General features: G+C 53.4%; 1 protein-coding gene across 1 annotated transcript in view; it reads right to left on the bottom strand.

Annotated features, from left to right (window-relative positions):
• shmt2 (serine hydroxymethyltransferase 2 (mitochondrial)) overlaps positions 1–24711 on the bottom strand; it is a 66396-nt gene that overhangs the window by 1063 nt on the left and 40622 nt on the right. The window contains exons 2-11 of the mRNA XM_072250936.1: positions 22922–23125; positions 22215–22294; positions 21658–21858; positions 21321–21402; positions 20822–20944; positions 19582–19721; positions 14362–14527; positions 10347–10446; positions 8918–9073; positions 8033–8140 (exon numbers count right to left, since the gene is read on the bottom strand). Of these exons, the coding sequence (XP_072107037.1) occupies positions 8033–8140; positions 8918–9073; positions 10347–10446; positions 14362–14527; positions 19582–19721; positions 20822–20944; positions 21321–21402; positions 21658–21858; positions 22215–22294; positions 22922–23125 (1360 nt within the window). The remainder of the gene's footprint in view (positions 1–8032; positions 8141–8917; positions 9074–10346; positions 10447–14361; positions 14528–19581; positions 19722–20821; positions 20945–21320; positions 21403–21657; positions 21859–22214; positions 22295–22921; positions 23126–24711) is intronic.

Genomic DNA, 24711 nt, shown 5'->3' with positions numbered 1-24711 from the left:
CACCAGCACCCCAGCAGCACATTCCAGGCACCCACCATTCTCTGTGGAAAAGAAGACCTCCGTGAAAAAGGTGCCCCACACATCGCCAGACCAATGAACTGACAGTGGACTTCAGGAAGGGGAAGTCGAGCGAACACACACCAAGTCTCATCGAGGGATTACAAGTGTGAGCAGTTTAAAGTTTGAAGTACTACCGCAAAACAACAAATTTCACAGTATGGTGGTGATAATAAACCTGATTCTGATTCAAAACTTACCTCCTCTCACCTTAAATGCATGCGCTCTGGTATACATTTTGACTCATCTGTCTACTCTATCTTTGTCCCTCATAATATTCTAAACCTCTCTCAGGTCTCTCCTCAGTTTTTGCTGCTCCAGAGAAAACAACACAAATTTGTCCAGCCTCTCCTTATAGCTCATGCCCTGTAATCCAGACAGCATCCTGGTAAATCTCTTCTGCACCCTCTCCAAAGCCCCCACACCCTTCCTGTAATGAGGTGACCATATTTGAATTTGATACTCTAAATGTGACCTAAACAGAGTTTTAAAAAGTTGCAACATAACTTCCTAATCCTTGAACTCAATGCCTCGACTACTGACACAATCATGCCATTGCCTCCTTTACTGATTTGTCAATCTTTGCATCTACTTTCAAGAAGCTGTGGACTTGGACCCCTGAATCTCTTTGTATATCAACACTGTTGAGACTCCTGCAGTTCTCATTACATTTGATCTCCAAAAGTGCAAACTCTCAAGAGAGACAAGCTTCCTTCTGTCTATCCTCGCTATTTCCAGAATAATCAGAATCAATATCAAGTTTATTATCACTAACTTCATGAAATTTGTTTGGCAGCAGCAGTACAGTGCAATATATAACATATAACTCCGTCCACACCGTCCCATCACACACTCCCAGGGTCAGACACAGAGTGAATCTCCCTCCACACTGTCCCATCACACACTCCCGGGGTCGGACACAGAGTGAATCTCCCTCCACACCATCCCCTCACACACTCCCGGGGTCAGACACAGAGTGAATCTTCCTCCACACTGTCCCATCACACACTCCCGGGGTCAGACACAGAGTGAATCTTCCTCCACACTGTCCCATCACACACTCCTGGGGTCACACACACAGTGAATCTCCCTCCACACTGTCCCATCACACACTCCCAGGGTCAGACACAGAGTGAATCTCCCTGCACACTGTCCCATCACACACCCCCAGGGTCAGACACAGAGAGGAGCTGTGCTGACTGAGCCTGGAGAAATCGAGGCAAAACTACTGGATAAAGTTCGTGGAATACTTTGGAGGTGGCTCTAAAAGTCTCTTGGACAACCGAGTGAGTGACGGCGCTGGTGTGGAAACTCGGTGTGCAGTTTTACTGCCGGTTTGGACTGGGTTTGTTGGCGGCTGCTAACTGCGTAGCTCCCAGCTGCGGCCGCTGGCAACTCGCCAGGAAGCCGGTTCGCTCCAAAACCGGAGGCAAACGCCGTCGTTCCCCCCCATTGACATCGGGGCAACGTTCCTCCTCCATTGTATTCCTGATTTTCATCCGGTGTTGGTGCCGGAGCATCTGGAAGGACGTTTCGGCCTCTCCCGGCCTGGGTCTCTGCAAGTCCGACGGAGCCTTTCCTGGCGTCGAGCCAGCGAAGAACTGTCGACTGCAAACTTTCCCGGCCAGTTATTCGACTCGTTCCAGGACTTCTAACCGGCACCGCTGTAGGATTCTCGGACTGGAAAGAGCGCCAGCATGCCGGACCGGTCTCCGGGGAGTCGCGGGCCTTCGGGGAGTTACGCAAGGGCGGCTGCCTCCCCGGCCTCGGACAACGCCCTGTTTTGGTCGGTGAAGGTGGAACGTGGGGTGCAATGTATTTTGCGCCCTGGAATGACACTAGAAAAGTGTATGGAGGCAATGGAGGACCTTGTTGGGAAAGGTGGTATTCTGGCCACCGAGAAGGAGTTCGGAAAGGCGGTGTTTTATCTGGCGAATGAAGAGCTAGTGCACCGGGCCCTAAGCAGGGGAGTCACGGTAGACAACATCTTTTTACCTGTGGAGCTGGTGACGGCCCCCACGCAACGTATCGTGCTTGGGCATGTTAAGCCTTTCATTCCAAATGAGGACTTGCTTCCCCCACTGGCCCGTTTAGGGCAAGTAAGGTCGGAGATCACTGCCATCCGACACAAATTTAAGAGACGCACCCTCCGCACCGTAATCTCTTTCCGGCGTCAGGTATTCATGCAGCTGGAAAGGGAGGACGATGTTGAGGGCCGGTTTACTGTCCGGCACGAGGGAGTGGATTATCAGGTGTACTGGAGCTCCGAGCGCCCGCGGTGCCATGCGTGCAGGGAGGTGGGGCACTTTCGGAGGGACTGTCCTGCCGCCCGGAACCCGAGGGAGCCCTTTTCGGGCACCAGTGCCCCAGCTACCCCTCCCCCTGATCCTACTCCTGCGCGTGCGTCTGCGCCTGCATCTGACCCTGCCCCCGCCCGTGATCCTGCCCCAGCCCCTCAACCTGCCCCTACCCCTACCCCTGTCCCTACTCCTACGGTTGGGTCGGTCCCTGCTCCTCTCCCTGTGGTTCAGGTGGGGGACGGGGTGGAGTCTGTGCGGAGTAAGAAGGCAAAGGGGAAATCCAAACACAGTAAGAAGCGGGCCTTTGAGGCTGCAGAGCTCACGCCCATTTCGCCTGAAGTGGAGCGTGGGGCTCGGGGAGGTGCGCAAGCAGCCGGGGCGATGGAAACAGAAAGCGCCGCCCCATCGGTGAAGCCTGCACCTGTGTGCTCCTCCGGCGTGAAGAGGAGAAGGGAACGTTCCCGCAAGAGGGCAGGGGATGTAGATGCGGGGGAGTCCCAGGAAGGGGTGGGAATCCGGGTAGGGGTTGGTTCTAAACCTGAGTCCCCAGATGTAGCCACCAGTCCTGGGGTAGATGGTGTGGTTGTGCAAAAAGCTTGTGATAGCCCTGTTTGCACAAATGAGGCAGCCCTGGAGGCCTCCACCCAGGACCTACAAGTCAGCACCTCTCTGGAGGCCAGTGTACCGAATAATGTAAGAGGAGACGAGACAAAGCTCTCTCATTCTCAGCACCAGGCTGCTTGTGAATCCCTTGGACCAAAGGTGCCGGGTTCCCCTCTATGCCTGCCCCCTGGGGAGGGCGTTTTTCTGTGCACGTCGACCCCAGCAATTAATGACTTGCAGGGAGTCCCTGGGGATTGTCCCTCCACTGTTGCAAATGTGGATGAGGCTGATGCGACGGTGGAGCGGGCAGGTAAGAGCGAGGTGCCCGCTGCGCGGTATGGGTCACAAGCGCAGCCATCTTTTGGAACATGCGGGGAGGCCGATGGGGATTCTGTCTGCAGTGACGGGTTGGAGGGGGACTCTTTCGATAGTGAAATAATGGACATCCTCACCCCTCCTGAGAAGTCCCCATTGATACCTGTAGAGGAAATTAAGCATTTTATTCTCACCTCTGAGGGTGCCAAGCACTGGCCTCAACTAGCCTCGCTACGCTGGCCCAGCATGCCGAGGCTGGTGAGGTCCCTGCGAGTCATCCTCGGACGAAAGGGAAAGGGAAAGAGGAATGCGGTGGCGGGGAACGACAGGGCAACTAAAATCTTTCCTAGATGACCTAGTAAGGGACATCAGAGGGAGAAGCAGCCTCACTCCAACAGGGGATGGTGGGTCACAGGGTGTCGCTGGTACCGCTCGAGCCCGGAAGGCTAAAAGTAACCTTGCTTTCTTTCCGGACAGTGTGGTGGAGGGCGCCTCCGCTCTCACCGAAATGGGCACAGCTGCTGAGACCTAGTGTGCTCCCGCCATGAAGCTTACCATAGCTAGTCTCAACGTAAACGGCAGCAGGGGTCCTCTTCGCAGGCATAACAATCTCTCAGCCCTCAGGGATGGGCGGTATACGGTGAGTTTCCTGCAGGAAACCCATACCATCCCTGGGGACGAGTCTGCTTGGCTCCTGGAGTGGCGGGGCGGGGTCTACATGAGTCACCTCAGCTCCATTTCTAGCGGGGTGGCGATCCTGTTGGCCCCGACCTTCCGGCCAGTAATTGAAAGAGTCCAGGACGTTGTGTCCGGCCGTCTGCTCCACCTGGTTGTGCGCCTGGATGGCGTACCATTGCATTTTATCAATGTGTATGCTCCCAGGCGCGGTGTGATGCAGACGCGCCTATTCTGCCAGCTGTCCACCCTGCTGAGCTCCATCGATCCTGGGGATTGCGTCATCCTCGGGGGAGATTTCAATTGTACCCTCGAGGGGGAGGACCGTTCGGGCCTCCAACGCGACCCAGCATCAGCAAAAAAGTTAAAGGAGCTAGTCGGCTCCTTTGACTTGGTGGACAGCTGGCGGAATCTTCACCCCAACTCTAGCGCCTTCTCGAGAAGGTCTAGAGAAGGAGGTTCCAGGATAGACCGCATTTACATCTCTCGGGCCTACGTCTCCCGCGTGTCGGCGTCCTCCATGCGGCCGGTGTCATGCTCGGATCATCACCTTGTGTGGGTGGAATTTATTCCACTACACCCTCGGGTGGGATCCGGGTATTGGCATTTTAACAACCGGCTGCTGGAGGACAGCCGATTCCGGGATTCGTTCCGAGCTTTCTGGGTCTCCTGGAAGGAGAGGCGGAGAGATTTCTGCTCCCTACGGCTATGGTGGGATGTGGGCAAAGCCCACATCCGGTTTTTATGTCGGGAGTACACTAGGGGGTCGACAAAGAGGCGGAGCTCTGAGGTTGAGCGGCTTGAGAGAGCGTTGCTTGACCTGGAGTCCCGCCTCGGTCCGACCGCTGGAGACCAACAGCTGTGGCAGGAATACCAGGAGAAGAAGGACGCACTAAGGAACCTGCAGCTCCAGCAGTCCCGAGGTGCGTATGTGAGGTCACGGATCCAAATGCTGCAGGATTTGGACCGTGGCTCACCCTTCTACTCGTTGGAAAGGTGGCGGGGAGTTCAAAAGCAGCTAGTGGAGCTGCTGGCTGCCGATGGCTCCTCCATTACGGACCCTGATGGAATTAACAACGAGGTCCGTTCATTCTATCGGTCCTTATTCTCGCCCGATCCGTCAAATGCGGAGGCGTGTAATGAGGTCTGGGAGGATTTGCCGAAGGTCAGCCCAGAGGACGCAGTGCGTCTGGATGCCCCCCTGACTCGGGAGGAGCTGTCCACTGCCCTTCGGCAACTCCGGAGGGGCAAGTCCCCTGGTTTGGATGGACTGAGTGTTGAGTTTTATCAGGCTTTTTGGGATGTCCTGGGGGTTGATTTCAGCCTTGTCCTAGGGGAGAGCCTAGCCACCGGAGAAATGCCCCTCTCATGGCGGAGAGCTGTTGTGGTCCTACTGCCCAAGAAGGGAGACCTCCGCCTGCTAAAGAACTGGCGGCCGGTCTCCCTCTTGTGCGTGGACTACAAGATCTTCGCCCGGGCAATGGCCAACCGTCTGGGTTCGGTAATTGGACAGGTGGTCCATCCTGACCAATCTTACACAGTCCCGGGCCGCTCCATCCAGGACAATGTCCACCTAGTACGGGACCTGATCCACCTACTCCAGGAGACTGGGACCCCGGCAGCGTTTCTTTCTCTTGACCAGGAGAAGGCTTTTGACCGGGTGGACCACAGTTTCCTGGTGGGCACCCTGCAGGGTTTTGGGCTCGGACCACACTTTGTGGCCCGAGTTCGGCTCCTGTACTCTGCCGCAGAGTGCCTAGTTAAAATTAATGGATCATTGACAGGACCTATCCACTTCCGAAGAGGAGTGCGTCAAGGGTGCCCCATGTCCGGTCAACTGTATGCGATCTGTGTCGAGCCATTCCTCGGCCTTCTTCGGCGAAGGCTGACAGGTCTGGTTCTGCGCGAACCGGACATGGGGGTCGTCCTCTCGGCCTACGCCGATGACGTACTCCTCATGATGACAGACCCCTGTGACCTGCGGAGGATGCGCGAGTGCCAAGATGTTTTCTCAGCAGCATCCTCCGCCAGGATCAACTGGGCGAAATGTTCCGGACTCTTAGTAGGCCAGTGGCAGGTGGACTCCCTGCCGGAGGAGATGAGAGCTTTTGAGTGGAGCACCAGACGTCTTCTCTATCTGGGAGTCTACCTGAGTCCTTCTGGGGAGACCTGGCTGGCGAACTGGCAGGACCTGGAGACAAAGGTCATGGCCCGGCTAGGGCGCTGGTCAGGCCTTCTCAGGGTGCTTTCCTATCGAGGCAGGGTGGTGGTCATAAACCAGCTGGTGGCCTCCATGTTGTGGTACCGGATGGTCACCTTGGCCCCCCCTGCCCCTTTTGTCGCAAGAATGCAGAGGAAGCTAGTGGACTTCTTCTGGGGAAACAGGAAGCACTGGGTCTCTGCAGCGGTTCTGAGTCTCCCAGAAGGAGAGGGCGGACAGTCGCTGGTGTGTGTACGCACACGACTGGCGGCTCTCTGCCTCAGGACGCTGCAGAGATTCCTGTACGCCGAGCACCCTCCCAGGTGGCACGTGTTGGCGACTTTCTTCCTCCGGAGGGGCTGCTGTCTTCACGAAGATATGCAGCTACCACCGGCGGGTGTTAGCCGTGCTGCTTTGCAGAGGCTGCCCGGCTTCTAGCAGGACCTACTGAGAGTCTGGAACATGGTTGCCTCAGGCCGGGAATCCCCTCCTCTGGCAGAGGGCGGGGTCCTGGCCGACCCTTGCCCTGCCTCAACGGATGTCAGTGCGACTCAGGTGTGTGGAACGACTCGGGCTGAGCTGCTCGTCGGGCCCAGGCCCCGCAGCCTTACCCGAGAGACGAATCCACACAACTTGAGCCGTCTTTCATCGACACCCACAATCCCATTCAGGGATGCAGGCAGGAGGTACCTTTATGGGCTGCTGCTCCACACCCTCCACTTCCTAGCATTTGTCCACCGTCCCGACACGCCATGGCGGTCGGTCTTTCCACCTGGAGGTGAGGGGGGTCCCCAGTGGAAGTCCCTCTACAAGGGAGTCCTTCCCATGCACCTTGGGGATCTCGGCTGGAGGGTGCTGCATAAAGCGGTGCCCTGCAATAAGTTCTTTAGTTTGTACACGGATCTCCCAGCCGCGTGTCACTTCTGCGGGCTGGAGGAGACCGTGTACCATATGTACGTGGAGTGTGTGAGGCTGCAGCCCCTTTTCGCGTATTTGCGTGGGCTGCTTCTCGCCTTCTGGTTGCATTTCAGTGCCACCCTATTCATATATGGTCATCCAGTAAGGAGGGGGGCACAGAGGGATGAGGATGTCCTTGTCAACTTGCTCCTGGGGCTGGCGAAAATTGCCATCCGTGGCTCCTGGAAAAGGGCGGCAGGAGGTTCTCCCCGGGCGGACTGCCTGGCTATGTTTAGGGGGTATGTTCGTGCCCGGGTGAATATTGAAAAGGAATACGCACAGTCCACGGCGACCGTCGAGATGTTCCGGGACCGTTGGGCTCCGCGGGGTGTAAATGCCATCATTGATGAGGATGGCAATATATTGGTTTAACATGTATTGTCTGTTTGTAGTGTAGTAAATATGTTAGTCACTGGTTTTGTAAATATTGTATAGCACCGACATTTGTAATAAAGAATTTTGTAAAAAAGAAAAGAAAAAAAAAAAGGGGTCAGACACAGAGTGAATCTCCCTCCACACTGTCCCATCACACACTCCCGGAGTCAGACCCAGAGTGAATCTCCCTCCACACCGTCCCATCACACACTCCCAGGGTCAGACACAGAGTGAATCTCCCTCCACACTGTCCCATCACACACTCCCGGGGTCAGACACAGAGTGAATATCCCTCCACACTGTCCCATTACACACTCCCGGGGTCAGACACAGAGTGAATCTCCCTCCACACTGTCCCATCACACACTCCCAGGGTCAGACACAGAGTGAATCTCCCTACACACCGTCCCATCACACACTCCCAGGGTCAGATAAAGGGTGAAGCTCCCTACACACCGTCCCATCACACACTCAATGGTCAGGGAGATTGAATACAACCCCCAACACCTCAGACTCGCTGCAAGGTCTCCTGACCAACCACAACTTTTACCTGTTTTCTTCTTGACCTCTAAGGCAATGGAGATCCCCTCGTCGATAAATGCTACCACCTTCTCAAAGTCAGCCTCCTTGAATTGCCTTGATGTCAGGGCAGGAGCTCCTGAGAAAGTGGACACACTCGTAAGTCTCGGAAATGGTTCAAAGGCCCTTTACCAACTCGAACACCCCAATACAGAAAGATCCGGAAATGAATGCGTGACAAAAATCATCAGATGGTGGTCAAAGCAGGAGATATCCTCCCCAGTACCCCACCATAGGCACAGAGTGAAGCTCCCTCCACACCATCCCATCACACACTCCCAGGGTCAGACAGAGAGTGAATCTCCCTCCACACCATCCCATCACCCACTCCCAGGGTCAGACACAGAGTGAATCTCCCTCCACACCATCCCATCACACATTCCCAGGGTCAGACACAGAGTGAATCTCCCTCCACACCATCCCATCACACACTCCCAGGGTCAGACACAGAGTGAATCTCCCTCCACACTGACCCATCACACACTCCCAGGGTCAGACACAGAGTAAATCTCCCTCCACACTGTCCCATCACACACTCCCAGGATCAGACACAGAGTGAATCTCCCTCCACACTGTCCCATCACACACTCCCGGGGTCAGACACAGAGTGAATCTCCCTCCACACCATCCCATCACACACTCCCATGGTCAGACACAGAGTGAATCTCCCTCCACACCATCCCATCACACACTCCCAGGGTCAGACACAGAGTGAATCTCCCTCTACACTGTCCCATCACACACTCCCAGGATCAGACACAGAGTGAATCTCCCTACACACCGTCCCATCACACACTCCCGGGGTCAGACACAGAGTGAAACTCCCTCCACAGTGACTCAGGAATTGGATACTTACCCAACCTGAGGCCGCCGGGTGACAGGGCACTCTTGTCCCCGGGACAGGTATTCTTGTTGGCTGTGATGGACACCAGCTCCAGTGCTCTCTCTGCTCTGGCCCCGTCCAGCCCTTTTGGTCGCAGATTCACCAGGACCAGGTGATTGTCTGTTCCACCTGCAACATAGGTGTTGTGCAGTTACAATATCACCCCCTCACAACACACAGTGACTGAAAACTGACAGCAGGGAAGCAGGCACTTCAGCCCATCCTGTCTATGCCAATCACAGTGGCGATGTGAAATGCTGATGCAGATTACAGGAAGGGGACAGAGAGCTTAGTGACGTGGTGTCATGACAACAACTTTGTCCTCAACATCAACATCAACAGAGCTGGCCGTTGACTTCAGGAAGGGGGATTGAGCACATGCTCCTGTACAGTGTTGAGGTTGACAGCTTCAAGTTCCTATAGGTGTGAACACCTCCAAAAGCCCTGTCCTGGTCTAACCACATTGAATTCACAGACAAGAAGGCTCACCAATGCCTCTACTTTATCAGGAGGCTAAAGACACTTTGCACGTCCCCTTTGACCCTCACCAATTTTTACTGGTGCACCATAGAAACCATTCTGCCTGGATGCACAATAGCTTGGGACAGTAACTGCCCTGCCCGTGACCACAAGAAACCGCAGAGAGATGTGACACAGCTCAGCACATCACAGAAACCAGCCTCCCCTCCATGGACTCTGTCTACACTTCTCACTGTCTCAGCAAAGCAGCCAGAATCATCAAAGACCCCACCCACCCCGGACATTCTCTCTTCTCCTCCTCCCATCGGGCAGAAGATACAAAAGCCTGAAAGGACAGCTTCTACTCCACTTTTATAAGACTTGAACAGTTCCTTAGTACAATAAGATGGACTCTTGACCTCACAATCCACCTCATTATGACATCGCACCTCGTTGGCTACCTACACTGCACTTTCTCTGTAACCGTGACACTTTATTCTGCATTCTGTTATTGTTTTACCTTGTTCTACCTCAATGCACCAAAGTGGAGAAATGATCTGTGTGTATGGCATGCAAAACAAAGTTTCTCACTGCCCCAGTATATGTTGCAACGATACGCCCATTTACTGATTTATCCATCTATCTGTATTATGAATCCTCCAACAATTCGCTGATACACTCTAGCATATCACCCTGCAACCCCTTGCCTGGTATTCTCCACAGTTACCGGAATGTTCAACCACAAATCCCGTTGTAATGGCAGCCATCCCACCACGAGGGGGTGACAGGGCTGGGTTGAAAATAAACGTAACAAGAGCAGTTTGCTACAGGGCAGATGTGTCACTGGGTTCTTCAATAACTGGACCTGGTGATGTGACAGAGACAGGGAGGGGTGTAAGGGATGGAGAGGATCACAGAGAAGATGCAGGAAGATGCCACTCACCAGATACCAAGGTGTAACCCCTCTTCAGCAGGGCATTCGCCATGGCCTTTGCATTTTTTAGGATCTGCTGGGAATATTCTTGGAACATCGGGGAGCTCGCCTGTCAAGGGATGAACAGTGTCAAACCTTTCACTACACCAGGGTGGGGGTAGAGAGAGCCTCCCTGAGTCACATCTTTCTTGTGAATCCTTTCCCCTCCCCAACTCCTGGGATTGTGCGTAGGACTAAAGAGAGGAGGGTGTGATGGGGATGGAGATGAGGGGGTTGGGGAAAGGATGAAGGGAGGGAAGAGGAGAAAGAGAGGTGGACAGGTGAGGGTATTGGGGGGAGGTAGGCAATAACTTGACAGCTATTGCTTTATTCCAAGGGGTGTTAGGACTTCAGAAGTTGGGACCTCTCAGTGAACCCACGTCAAGAAATGATAGGGTCTTTTAAGAGACTCCTGGATAGGCACATGGTGCTTAGAAAAATAGAGGGCTATGGGTAATCCTAGGTAATTTCTAATGTAAGTACATGTTCGGCACAGCATTGTGGGCCGAAGGGCCTGTATTGTGCTGTAGGTTTTCTGTGTTTTATGTTTCTAAGAGCATTGTCTACAGTTCTGGTCTCCTTTCAGGAGGGCCCTGGATTGTGTTGTAAAACAGGGGCACCTATGGTTACAGGTCCATGGCTCCCTGAAAGTGGTGTCACAGGTAGACAGGGTGGTTCGGCACACTGGCCTTCATCAGTCAGGGCACTGAGTACAGGAGTTGGGACATTATTTTGCAGTTGTTTTAAAATATTTATTTATTTAGAGATTCAGCATGAAACAGGCCCTTCTGTCCCAACGAGCCACACCACCCAGCAACCCCACTGATTTAACACTAGCCTGAAGCAACACGCACAAAATGCTTGAAGAACTCAGCAGGTCAGGCAACATCTATGGAAAAGAATAAACAGTCGATGTTTCAGGATGAGACCCTTTTTCAGAACCTGATGCTGCCTGACCCACTGAGTTCCTCCAGCATTTTGTGTGTGTTACTCTGGAGTTCCAACTTCTGCAGACTTTCTCTTCTTTGTAACACTAGCCTAATTTACAGGACAATTTACAATGACCAATTAACTGTATTAACCGGTGCATCTTTGGATTGTGGGAGGAAACCAGAGCATCTGGAGGAAATCCACGTGTTCACGGGGAAGGGCGTGCAAACTCCTTACAGACACGTCCGAATCGAACTCTGGAGCTAACTGTTGTACCAGATGTTGGAGAGTACTGTGTGCAGTTCTGGAAGGATGGGATGGGATTGAGCCGAAGGCAGGGCAGGAAAGACTCACTGGGTTGCTGCTGCAATTGGAGGGTTTGTGGTATAAGGAGAAAATGGACAGGCCGGGACTGTTTTCTCTGGAGTGAACAAGGCTGAAGGGGTGACTTGATAGGGGTCTATAAAATCATGAGGGGTTAGAAAAGGTGGGTTTCTCCCTAAGGCAGTCTAGAACTAGAGGGGACAAGTTTAAGGTGAGAGGGGAGAAAACCTGGAGGCAGCTTTTTCACCCAGAGGGTGGTCCATATATTAAACGATCTGCCAGAGGCAGTGGTTGAGGACAAGCACATGGACAGGAAAGGTTTAGACGGATAGGGACCAAATGTGAGGACATGGGACTGGCTCAGGCATAGACGAGTTGGGCGAAAAGCCTTGTTTTTGACCTGTACAACTCAAAGATGTGTGGAGTATTTAGTGGGATCTCAGAGTGAGTAAGTGGTGGAGGAGTTTACTAGCTTCAAGGATAGGGAGATGGGAACTGTGCACGGTGCTCCCGGTGTGGGTCTGACCCAAGGATAGGGAGACGGGAACTGTGCACGGTGCTCCCGGTGTGCGTCTGACCCAGGGATAGGGAGATGGGAACTGTGCACGGTGCTTCCGGTGTGGGTCTGACCCAGGGATAGGGAGACAGAAACTGTGCACGGTGCTCCCGGTGTGGGTCTGACCCAGGGATAGGGAGATGGGAACTGTGCACGGTGCTCCCGGTGTGGGTCTGACCCAGGGATAGGGAGACGGGAACTGTGCACGGTGCTCCCGGTGTGAGTTTTATCCAGGGATAGGGAGATGGGAACTGTGCACGGTGCACCGCGTGTGGGTCTGACCCAGGGATAGGGAGATGGGAATTGTGCACGGTGATCCCGGTGTGGGTCTGACCCAGGGATAGGGAGACGGGAACTGTGCACGGTGCTCCCAGTGTGGGTCTGACACAGGGATAGGGAGATGGGAACTGTGTACAGCGTTCCCGGTGTGGGTCTGAACCAGGGATACGGAGATGAGAACTGTGCACAGCGTTCCCGGTGTGGGTCTGAACCAGTCATAGGGAGACGGGAACTGTGCACGGTGCTCCCGGTGTGGGTCTGAACCAGGGATACGGAGATGGGAACTGTGCACGGTGCTCCCGGTGTGGGTCTGAACCAGGGATACGGAGATGGGAACTGTGCACGGTGCTCCTGGTGTGGGTCTGACCCAGGGATAGGGAGATGGGAACTGTGCACGGTGCTCCCGGTGTGGGTCTGACACAGGGATAGGGAGACGGGAACTGTGCACAGTGCTCCCGGTGTGGGTCTGAGCCAGTCATAGGGAGACGGGAACTGTGCACGGTGCTCCCGGTGTGGGTCTGAACCAGGGATAGGGAGATGGGAACTGTGCACGGTGCTCCCGGTGTGGGTCTGAACCAGGGATACGGAGATGGGAACTGTGCACGGTGCTCCTGGTGTGGGTCTGACCCAGGGATAGGGAGATGGGAACTGTGCACGGTGCTCCCGGTGTGGGTCTGACACAGGGATAGGGAGACGGGAACTGTGCACAGTGCTCCCGGTGTGGGTCTGAGCCAGTCATAGGGAGACGGGAACTGTGCACGGTGCTCCCGGTGTGGGTCTGAACCAGGGATAGGGAGATGGGAACTGTGCACGGTGCTCCCGGTGTGGGTCTGAACCAGGGATACGGAGATGGGAACTGTGCACGGTGCTCCCGGTGTGGGTCTGACACAGGGATAGGGAGACGGGAACTGTGCACGGTGCTCCTGGTGTGGGTCTGACCCAGGGATAGGGAGACGGGAACTGTGCACGGTGCTCCCGGTGTGGGTCTGAGCCAGTCATAGGGAGATGGGAACTGTGCACGGTGCTCCCGGTGTGGGTCTGAACCAGGGATACGGAGATGGGAACTGTGCACGGTGCTCCCGTTGTGGGTCTGACACAGGGATAGGGAGACGGGAACTGTGCACGGTGCTCCTGGTGTGGGTCTGACCCAGGGATAGGGAGACGGGAACTGTGCACAGTGCTCCCGGTGTGGGTCTGAGCCAGTCATAGGGAGACGGGAACTGTGCACGGTGCTCCCGGTGTGGGTCTGAACCAGGGATACGGAGATGGGAACTGTGCACGGTGCTCCCGGTGTGGGTCTGAACCAGGGATACGGAGATGGGAACTGTGCACGGTGCTCCTGGTGTGGGTCTGACCCAGGGATAGGGAGATGGGAACTGTGCACGGTGCTCCCGGTGTGGGTCTGACACAGGGATAGGGAGACGGGAACTGTGCACAGTGCTCCCGGTGTGGGTCTGAGCCAGTCATAGGGAGACGGGAACTGTGCACGGTGCTCCCGGTGTGGGTCTGACACAGGGATACGGAGATGGGAACTGTGCACAGCGTTCCCGGTGTGGGTCTGAACCAGGGATAAGGAGATGGGAACTGTGCACAGCGTTCCCGGTGTGGGTCAGAACCAGGGATAGGGAGATGGGAACTGTGCACAGCGTTCCTGGTGTGGGTCTGAACCAGGGATAAGGAGATGGGAACTGTGCACAGCGTTCCCGGTGTGGGTCTGAACCAGGGATAGGGAGATGGGAACTGTGCACAGCGTTCCTGGTGTGGGTCTGAACCAGGGATAAGGAGATGGGAACTGTGCACAGCGTTCCCGGTGTGGGTCTGAACCAGGGATAGGGAGATGGGAACTGTGCACAGCGTTCCTGGCTGGAGGTGTTGAGGGAAGTGGGAGCAGGTTACCTGTTTCAGTGCTGCTGCCACGCTTGCGATGGCGTGGTTGTGCGGGCCACCTTGCAGCGAAGGAAAGACGGCAAAGTTGACCCTCTCCTCCAGATCGTACATGACCTTAGCTCCTGTCTTCTTCTCCACTGAACGCACTCCCTTGCGATAGAAGATAAGGCCCGCGCTTTGGGAGAAGGTGGAGAGCAGAGGTCAGGCATTGCAGAGACAGTGTACGGCAGTTGTTGGGGTATGTGGTAACTCGGGAGGGACTCGAGGGAGTCAGACAAGACAGTCAGCGTCTGGGAAGGTGACCGATCCCAGGTGACCTGATAGACTCCAGTGTTGTGCGAGAGAGTGAATGAGGGAGGGATGGAGACAAGGAGGGAGAGAGAGAGGGGAGGGGGAGGGAGGGAGAGGAGAGAGAGAGAGAGAGAGAGAGAGAGAGAGAGAGAGAGAGAGAGAGAGAGAGAGAGAGAGAGAGGAGAGGGGGGGGAGAGGGGGAGAGGGAGGGAGAGAGGGAGGGAGGGAGGGAGGGAAGGAGAGGGGGGAGTGAGAGGGGGGAGTGAGGGGGGGAGTGAGAGGGGGGAGTGAGAGGGGAAGGGAGATGGGCGAGGGGGTGGAGAAGGGAGGGGGAGAGGGAGATGGAGAGAGAAAGAAAGACAGCAGATGCTGGAGAAAAAGAACAGACATTTCTGACTGAGACCCTTTGCCAGGAATCTGGCCCTTCTGTATCTCCGCAGCGTTGTTTGAAGGGGTGGGTGTGCAGTGGGTCTTTGACAGTGGATATAACAGACACCCAAAATACTGGAAGCATTCAGTAGGTTAGGCACCATCTCTGTAAGGAACTGAATGGAAATAAAGAAAATTCAGCATATCCCCCTGACCCTCACCAATGTTTATTGATGCACACAGAAAGCATCCTATCTGGATGCATCACGGCTTGGTATGGCTCTGCCTGTGACCACAAGAAACTGCAGAGAGTTGTGGACACAGCTCAGCACATCACAGAAACCAGCCTCCCCTCCATGGACTCTGTCTACACTTCTCACTGCTCAGTAAAGTAGCCAGAATAATCAAAAACCCCACCCACACCAGACATTCTCTCTTCTCCCCCCTCCCATCAGGCAGAAGGTACAAAACCCTGAAAGCACATACCACTTGGCTCAGGGAACTTTCCATCCCATAAGACATAGCAGCAGAAATAGGCCAATCACCCACTGAGTCTGCTCCGCCATTCCATCATGGTTGATCTTGGATCCCACTCAACCCCATACATCTGCCTTCTCACCATATCCTTTGTCCTGACCAATCAGGAAAGTATCAAATTTTGCTTTAAATATACCCATGGAGTTGGCCTCCACAGCTGTCTGTGGCAGAGCATTCCACAGATTCATTACTCTCTGACTAAAAAACCTACTCCCTTTTCTGTTCTAAAGGTAAGGTCGCCGCTCAATTTGAGGCCGTGCCATCCAGTTCTGGACACTCCCACCATAGAAACATCCTCTCTACATCCACTTTATCTAGCCCTTTCAACATTCAGTAGGTTTCAATGAGATTCCTCCCCTCCTCTGCATTCTTCTAAATTTCAGTGAGTACAGGCCCAAAGCTGCTAAACACACTTCATATGTTAACCCCTACATTCCCGGATTCATCCTCGTGAACCTCCTGTGGATTCTCTTCAATGACAACACATCTTTTCTAAGTTATGGGGCCCAGAACTGTCGATAATACTCCAAGTGCAGCCTGACCAGTGTCTTATAAAGGCTCTTTCATTATCTCCTTGTTTTTATATTTGATCCCCCTTGAAATAAGTACTAACATTGCACTTGCCTTCTTTACCACTCAACCTGTGAATTAACCTTCTGGGAGTCTTGCACAAGGAGTCCTAAGACCCTCTGCACCTCTGATCTTTCAACCTTCTCATTTAAATATTAGTGTGCACTATTGTTCCTTTTACCAAAATGTATTATCATACATTTCCCAACATTGTATCCGCCACTTTTTTGTCCATTCTTCCAATTTGTTTAAGTCCTGCTGCAATCGCATTGCTTCCTCAGCACTACCTATCTTTGTATCATCCGCAAACTTTGCCACAAAGTCATCAATTCCATTATTTAAATCATTGACAAACAACGCGAAAAGCAGCAGTCCTCCAAGGAACAGCACTATCCCTGGGAGCCAACAGAAAAGGCCCCTTTTATTCTCAGTCGCTGCCTTCTGTCTGTCAGCCATTCCACTATCCACGGCAGTATCTTTCCTGTAACACCATAGGATTTTATCTTGTTAAGCAGCCTCATGTGTGGCACCTTATCAAATGCCTTCTGAAAATCCAAGTAAACGACATCCACTGTCTCTCCTTTGTCCACCCTGCTTGTTACTTCCTCGAAGAACCCTCACAAATCTGTCAGGCAAGATTTCCCTTTTCAGAAACCATGCTGACTTTAACTTATTTTATCATTAGTCTCCAAGAACCTCAAAACCTCATCCTTAATAATAGACTCCAACATTTTCCCAACCATTGAGTTTCAGCTAACTCGCCTATAATTTCCTTTCTTTTGCCTTCCTCCCTTCTTAAAGAGTGGAGTGACATTTGCAATCTTCTAGTCCTCTGGGACCATGCCAGAATCAAGTGATTCTTGATAGATCATGACCTATGCATCTGTTATCTCTTCAGCAACCACTCTCAGGACTCTGGGATGTAGTCCATCTGGCTCAGGCGACTTATCCACTTTAAGACCTTTGAGTTTACCTAGCACTTTTTCCTTTGTAATAGCAATGGCACTCACTCCTGCTTCCTGACACTCACGGACCTCTGGCACACTGCTAGTGTCTTCCACAGTGAAGACTGATGCAAAGTACCCATTAAGTTCATCTGCCATTTCTTTGTCCCTCATTACTACCTCACCAGCATCATTTTCCAGTGGTCCAATATCAACTCTCACCTCCCTTTTAACTCTTTATATAACTGAGAAAAAAACTTTTGGCATCATGCTTTATATTATTGGCTAGTCACCCTCATATTTCATTTTTTCCCTTTCTTATAGCTTTTTTAGTTACCTTTTGTTGGATTTTAAAAGTTTCCCAATCATCCAACTTCCCACTCACTTTTGCTATCTTATATGCCCTTTCTTTGACTTTTATGCAGTCCTTAAATTCCCTTGTCAGCCACAGTTGTCTAATCCTGCCATTGGAGAACTTCTTCTGTGGGACATATCTATCCTGCACCTTGTGAACTTTTCCCAGAAACTTCGGCCATCTCTGCTCTGCTGTCACCCCCAGCAGTATCCTCCTCCAATCCACCTGGGCAAGTTTCTCTCTCATGATTCTGTAATTCCTTTTATTCCACTGTGATACTGATACATGTGAGTTAGGCTTCTCCCTCTCAAGTTGCAGTATGAATTCAATCATATTATGATCACTGTCTCCTAGGGGTTCCTTTACATTAAGCTCCCTAATAAGATCTGGGTTATTACACCAGACCCAATTTAAGACAGCCTTTCCCCAAGTAGGTTCAAACACAAGCTGCTCTAAAACGCCATCTCGTAGGAATTCAACAAATTCCCTCTCTTGTGATCCGACACCAACCTGATTCTCCCAATCCACGAGTATATTGAAGTCCCTCATTACAATTGTGACATTAACCTTATTACATGCCTTTTTCAGCTCCCTTTGCAATCTCAACCCTACATCTTGGCCACCATTTGCAGGCTTATATATGATTCCCACAATTTTTCTTTACCCTTGCAGTTTCGTAACTCCACCCACACAGGTTCAACACTCTCTGACCCTATGTCACCTCTTTCTAAAGATGTAATTTCATCTCTTACCAACAGAGCCACACCACTGCCTAGGCCTTCTCGCCTGTCCTTTCAATACAAAGTATACCATTTTGATATCAAACTGCCGACTATTGCCTTCTTTCAGCCATGACTCAGTGATGCCCACAATGTCATACTGACCAATCTCGAATTGGTTCATCCACCTTATTCCAAATGCTATATGGATTTAAATACAGCACCCGCAGTCCTGCATTCTTCACCCTTTGAAATTTACCTCTACGGTACAATTTAACTCTTTGCACTGTCTGCATTTGTACCCAACCATCGGCTTGTCCTTCCTTACATTCATGTTATACCCATCATCTACTTGTAAACCTGCTGGCCCATCCTCAGCTCTATCATATTGATTCCCATCCCCATGCCATATTACTGTAAACCCTTCCCAACAGCTCTAGTAAACCTGCCCACAAAGATATTGGTCCCTCTTGGATTCAAGTGCAACCCATCCCTTTTGTACAGGTCACACCTGCCCTAGAAGAGGTCCTAATGATCCAGAAGACTTTTACGTGGTTCGCTAGTATGATCTGACAATCTACCTTGTTGTGACCCTTGCACCTGACTGTCTGCCTGCTCTGCACTTTCTCTGTAACTGTGACACTCTACTCTGCACATTGTTATGTTTTGCCTTGTTCTACCTCAATGCACTGTGTAATGATCTGATCTGAATGGACAGTATGTAAGACAAGCTTTTCACTGTATCTCAGTATGTGTGACAGTAATAAACCAATTGCAACAAGTTGATGTTTTGGGTTGACACCCTTCATTAGGAGGTGGGGGGGGTTGTGGATGTTGTGCAAGCTAGGAGGGAATCAGTGGAAGGGATAAAGGCCTGAAGAAGGAATTTTACACCTTCCTCCCTCTACTTTGTCTTACCTATCACCTACCAGTTTGTAATATTTCCTCTCCCCCTCACCTTCTTACTTTGGCTTCTGCCCCCTTCCTTTCCAGTCCTGGTGAAAGAGCTCGGTCTGAAGCGTCGACTGTTTATTCCCCTCCATAGATGCTGCCTGACCTGCTGAGTTCCTCCAGCATTTTGTGTGTATTGGGCTGGTCCAGTGATGGGAAAGGTGTAGAGGGATATGAGCCAAACAGGAATGGAGGGGACAGGCTCAGATGGGAATCTGAGTTGACATGGACCAAATGGGCTGAAGGGCCAGTTTCTGTACTGTATCACTGTGACTATTCACCCCAGCTCAGGCAAAGGTTCTTGATCCAAAAAGCCGACTGTCTGCTCAGGGTCTCTGCAGCCATTGAAATGAGGGAGGGATAGTGAGCACTGAGCACCACATTGCAGAAGGGGCAGTGAGGAGGGAGTGCGATGATGAGGGAGGGAGCGCCGCGCTTTTGGAGGGACGGTGAGGAAGGAACACACTAAGGGAGAAAGGCGATCATTTCTCACCGGGCTCCGCGGAGTGTCTTGTGCGTGGTACTGGTGACCAGGTCCGAGTACTCGAAAGGAGAAGGAATCACCTTGGCTGCCACCAGCCCACTGATGTGGGCCATGTCTGACAGTAAGTATGCCTTCACCTCATCACAGATCTGTTCGGGGGCGGGGTGCAGGGGAAGAAATCAGGTCCAACCTCTGTAATGCTCTCCTCTCCCTCTCCTACACCTTTCCCTGTCTCTGTGACCCCCTCCCTCCCCTACACCCCTCCCTCCTCTAGACCCCTCCCTGTGTCTGTGACCCTCTACCCCTACACCATTCACCGTCTCTGTGACCCCCCTTCCATCTGTGTGACCTCCTCTCTCCCCTACACCCCTCCCTCCTCTAGACCCCTCCCTGTGTCTGTGACCCTCTACCCCTACACCATTCACCGTCTCTGTGACCCCCCTTCCATCTGTGATACCTCCTCTCTCCCCTACACCCCTCCCTCCTCTAGACTCCTCCGTGTCTGTGACCCTCCACCCCTACACCATTCACCGTCTCTGTGACCCCCCTTCCATCTGTGATACCTCCTCTCTCCCCTACACCCCTCCCTCCTCTAGACCCCTCCCTGTGTCTGTGACCCTCCACCCCTACACCATTCACCGTCCCTGTGACCCCCCTTCCATCTGTGTGACCTCCTCTCTCCCCTACACCCCTCCCTCCTCTAGACTCCTCCCTGTGTCTGTGACCCTCCACCCCTACACCATTCACCGTCTCTGTGACCCCCCCTTCCATCTGTGACACCTCCTCTCTCCCCTACACCCCTCCCTCCTCTAGACCCCTCCCTGTGTCTGTGACCCTCCACCCCTACACCATTCACCGTCTCTGTGACCCCCCTTCCATCTGTGTGACCTCCTCTCTCCCCTACACCCCTCCCTCCTCTAGACTCCTCCCTGTGTCTGTGACCCTCCACCCCTACACCATTCACCGTCTCTGTGACCACCCTTCCATCTGTGTGACCTCCTCTCTCCCCTACACCCCTCTCTCCTCTAGACTCCTCCCTGTGTCTGTGACCCTCCACCCCTACACCATTCACCATCTCTGTGATGTTCCCTCCCTCCCCTAAACCCCTCCCTGCCTCTGTGAAGCCCTCCCACCCCCACAACCCTTCCCGTCTCAGTGACCCCCCCCCCCCACCCCTACCTGTCACTGTGTCCCCTCCCTCCCCTTCCTGTCCTGGAAGAGGTGGAATGGGAAGGTTGATGAGACGTACCTGTCGGAAACGGCTGTAGTCTATGAGCCGCGAGTAAGCGCTGGTTCCAGCAATGATGAGTCGTGGACGGAAGAGACGGGCGGTCAGGGCCAGCTGGTCATAGTCGATTAGTCCGGTGGTGGGCTGTTGGAAGGAGGCAGGGGCAAGGTGAAAGTCACTGCCCTATGAGAGTAGGGAAGGACGGGAAGAGAGGGGAAGGGGGTGAAATGGGGTGGAGGGCATGGGAATTAGGGGTGGGGGAGAGAGGAGTAAGGAGAGAGTGGAGAGGAGAGGGAAGGAGGAGATGGGGAGGTGAGGGAGGAAGGGGAACAATGTGAGCGAGGGAGGGAAAGCAGACAGGGGTGTGGAGGGGGAGTGAGAGTGTAGGAAGGCTGGTTGGGACAGAAGGAAATGAGGGTTTAGGAGGAAAGGGTGAGAAGAGGGCCAGGAGGGAGCGAGGGAGAGAGGGGAGAGTGGAGGGTGGAGGAAGGACAGGAGATACAGGGGGACACACACTCACGTTCAGTTTGTATGGCATCGATTCAAAGTAGATGGATGTTGCTGAAATCCGCTTCACATCAGACATGTAACCGTGAGTGAGACTGTAAGAGAAGGAGGAGGGGTCAGGAGTAAGAGAATGGGTAAAGGGAGCGAGAGTGAGAGAGAAAGGTAAAGAGAGAGACAGGGAGAGGGAGAGAAGGGTAAAATGGAGAGGGAAAAAGAGAGGCACACTCAGAATCAGACACACAAAAAGAGAGAGAGTGAAGGTGGGGAGAGACAGGAGACTGAGGAGACAGATATTGGGGATGGGGAGACAGCACAGATACAGGTGAGATGGGGAGACAAGCAGCACTCACTGTCCCCCCTCGGGAAGATCCAGCCCCATAATCCGATCGTGTGGGCTCAGCACGGCGGTGTAGGCGGCAAAGTTGGCAGGAGAGCCTGAGTAGGGCTGGACATTCACACCCCACAGGTTGGGGTCAAGGTCAAAGGCCTCCAGTGCCCGGCGCTGGCAAAGGCGTTCCACCTCATCGATGATTTCCGTCCCTCCATAGTACCTGTTTTGGGGTGGGGGAGGGAGAAAAAAAGAGAGAGAGAGGGTGAGAAGAGAGGAGAGAGCAGAGAGGGAGAGAGTGTTGAGGGGAGAGAGGTGAGAGGGAGAGTGAGGTGGGGTGGGGAGACAAGAGGTGAGTTGGGAAAGAGGTGAGTTGGGAAAGAGGTGAGGGACAAGGAAAATGGGGGAGAGAAGGAAACATATTGAAGAAAGGCACTGCCCATCCCAGATTGCTCCCTCTTTACTGCCCCTCCCTCCTCAGACAGATAGTTAGGAGACTTTGGGGTGAGGGATAGAGCTGGCGAAGATTCTGGTTAATTGGGGACCCCGTCCTGATCACATTACCAAAGATTTGCTCACCTCGTCCCTGGGTATCCTTCGGAATACTTGTTCTGGAGGCAGGAACCAAGGGCCTCAAGACAGGCTCGGCTGCAGAAATTCTGCAAGGCAAGGGAGAGGGAGTTAAGACAGTCTCAATGGCATGGGATGTACTGGGTGGGGGGAGATGGAAGGAAGAAAGGGGAAGGAGAAGAGGGAGGGGAGGGAGCAGAGAGAGAGAAAAGAGACTGAGGAGTGGTTAGGGGGACAGGGAGGAGGGAGCGGGTTAAGAGACTGAGGGGAGCAGGAGAGGGAGAGTGCAAAGGAAAGAGAGGGTTCAGACAGACAGAGAGAGGGAGAGCACGCGATACAGAAAGGAGAAGATAAAGGGAGCAAGATAAGAGAAGAGAGCAGAGAGGGAGAGACAGGAGGTAGACAGGGAAAGAGAGAAGGAGAAAGGGGTAAAACAAATGATGGCAAGAAAGATCAGGGAGAGGGGAGAGGGTCAAAGGGAGGTGCAGGCACAGGGGAGAAAGGGAAGGGAAGTTGGCAATTTGGAGGGGAGGGGTTGAGATAGGTGGCGGGGTGGGAGAGACAAGGGGGTAGCAGGAGCGACAGGAGGCGGTCAGAAGAGGGGGAAGATATGGGGGGGGCCGGATGAGATGGGGAAGTCGATGAGGAAGCGAAAGCGGGAGGGATGGGGGACAAAGAACAGCATGGGGGAGTAGGGTTCCCGTTTACTCCCTCACCTCAGAGGCAATCAACTCTAGCCCTCGGCACTGCCTGTCTTTTTCCTTCTGCACCAGTTTCCACAGCTCAGGGTCGCTGTCCGCCAGTGAATCCTGACCTGTCCACTGCGAGGAATGGCATCGCCCTGTCCACACCGCATTCTCATAGCGACCCGTGCGGACCCCTAAGGCAACTGCCGCACTTTGAAAAGCGTCCTTCACAGGCTAGAGGAGAAGCAGGAGGAGGGAGAGCAAGTGAGTGAGAGTCAGAGAGAGAGAGAGAGAGAGAGAGTTAGAGTATCAGTGTGGAAACACTGTGTCTGACCCTGGGAGTGTTTGATGGGACGGTGTGGAGGGAGCTTCACTCTGTGTCTGACCCTGGGAGTGTGTGATGGGCAGTGTGGAGGGAGATTCACTCTATGTCTGATCCTGGGAGTGTGTGATGGGACAGTGTGGAGGGAGCTTCACTCTGTGTCTGACCCTGGGAGTGTGTGATGGGCAGTGTGGAGGGAGATTCACTCTATGTCTGATCCTGGGAGTGTGTGATGGGACAGTGTGGAGGGAGCTTCACTCTGTGTCTGACCCTGGGAGTGTGTGATGGGATGGTGTGGAGGGAGATTCACTCTGTGTCTGACCCTGGGAGTGTGTGATGGGACAGTGTGGAGGGAGATTCACTCTGTGTCTGACCCCGGGAGTGTGTGATGGGACAGTGTGGATGGAGCTTCACTCTGTGTCTGACCCTGGGAGTGTGTGGAGGGAGATTCACTCTGTGTCTAACCCTGGGAGTGTGTGATGGGCAGTGTGGAGGGAGATTCACTCTGTGTTTGACCCCGGGAGTGTGTGATGGGAGAGTGTGGAGAGAGATTCACTCTGTATCTGACCCCAGGAATGGGATTAGTTTCGAGGCTGACATGGGACTGTGGGGAGAGCGGGGCAGTGGGATTAATTTGCGGACTGACAGAGGGTTGTGTGGAGAGCGGGGCAGTGAGATTAGTTTGGGAACTGACATGGGATGTGGGGATATACGTGGCAAAGAACAACACACAGAAGTATGCAGCAAACAGTATAATCTCGGAGTGACAGGTACAACAGACTGGAAGGAAAATTCTTCCTCCCTCTGCATGAGTGACCGAGGAGAGACTACTCTGCACCCCACTCACGTACTGCGTTCTGGCAAGGTCACCTCTCGGCAGGGGGACACTGACCTGCCAGATGCTAAGGCAAGCCACGTGGGCTGTCAGCCTTCTCCTGTGGACAAGCCAAGGTGACACGTTGCCTGAGATGCAGGGAGAGAGGAAGTCTACTGAGAGCCCAGTTCGTTCTCCACCACATCACAACTCCTTGAGCCCTGCTCAAGCCAGTGATTCCTAATACCCCCAATCAGTGTCCCCCTTAACCTCCCCAACACCCGGTGATTTCCAACGTCCCCATTCAGTGTCCCCATTAACTTCCCCAGCTCCCGGTGATTTCCAACGTCCCCATTCAGTCTCCCCCTTAACCTCCCCAACACCCGGTGATTTCCAACGTCACCATTCAGTGTCCCCCTTAACTTCCCCAACTCCCGGTGATTTCCAACGTCCCCATTCAGTGTCCCCATTAACTTCCCCAACTCCCGATGATTTCCAACGTCCCCATTCAGTCTCCCCCTTAACCTGCCCAACACCCGGTGATTTCCAACGTCCCCAATCAGTGTCCCCATTAACCTCCCCAACACCCGGTGATTTCCAACGTCCCTATTCACTCTCCCCCTTAACCTCCCCAACACCCGGTGATTTCCAACGTCACCATTCAGTGTCCCCCTTAACTTCCCC

The sequence above is a fragment of the Mobula birostris genome, unplaced genomic scaffold (assembly GCF_030028105.1).
Source record: "Mobula birostris isolate sMobBir1 unplaced genomic scaffold, sMobBir1.hap1 scaffold_835, whole genome shotgun sequence".
NCBI lineage: Eukaryota > Metazoa > Chordata > Chondrichthyes > Myliobatiformes > Myliobatidae > Mobula > Mobula birostris.
Note: the sequence above shows the minus strand (reverse complement) of the source record. Positions and strands in the feature narration are given on the sequence as shown.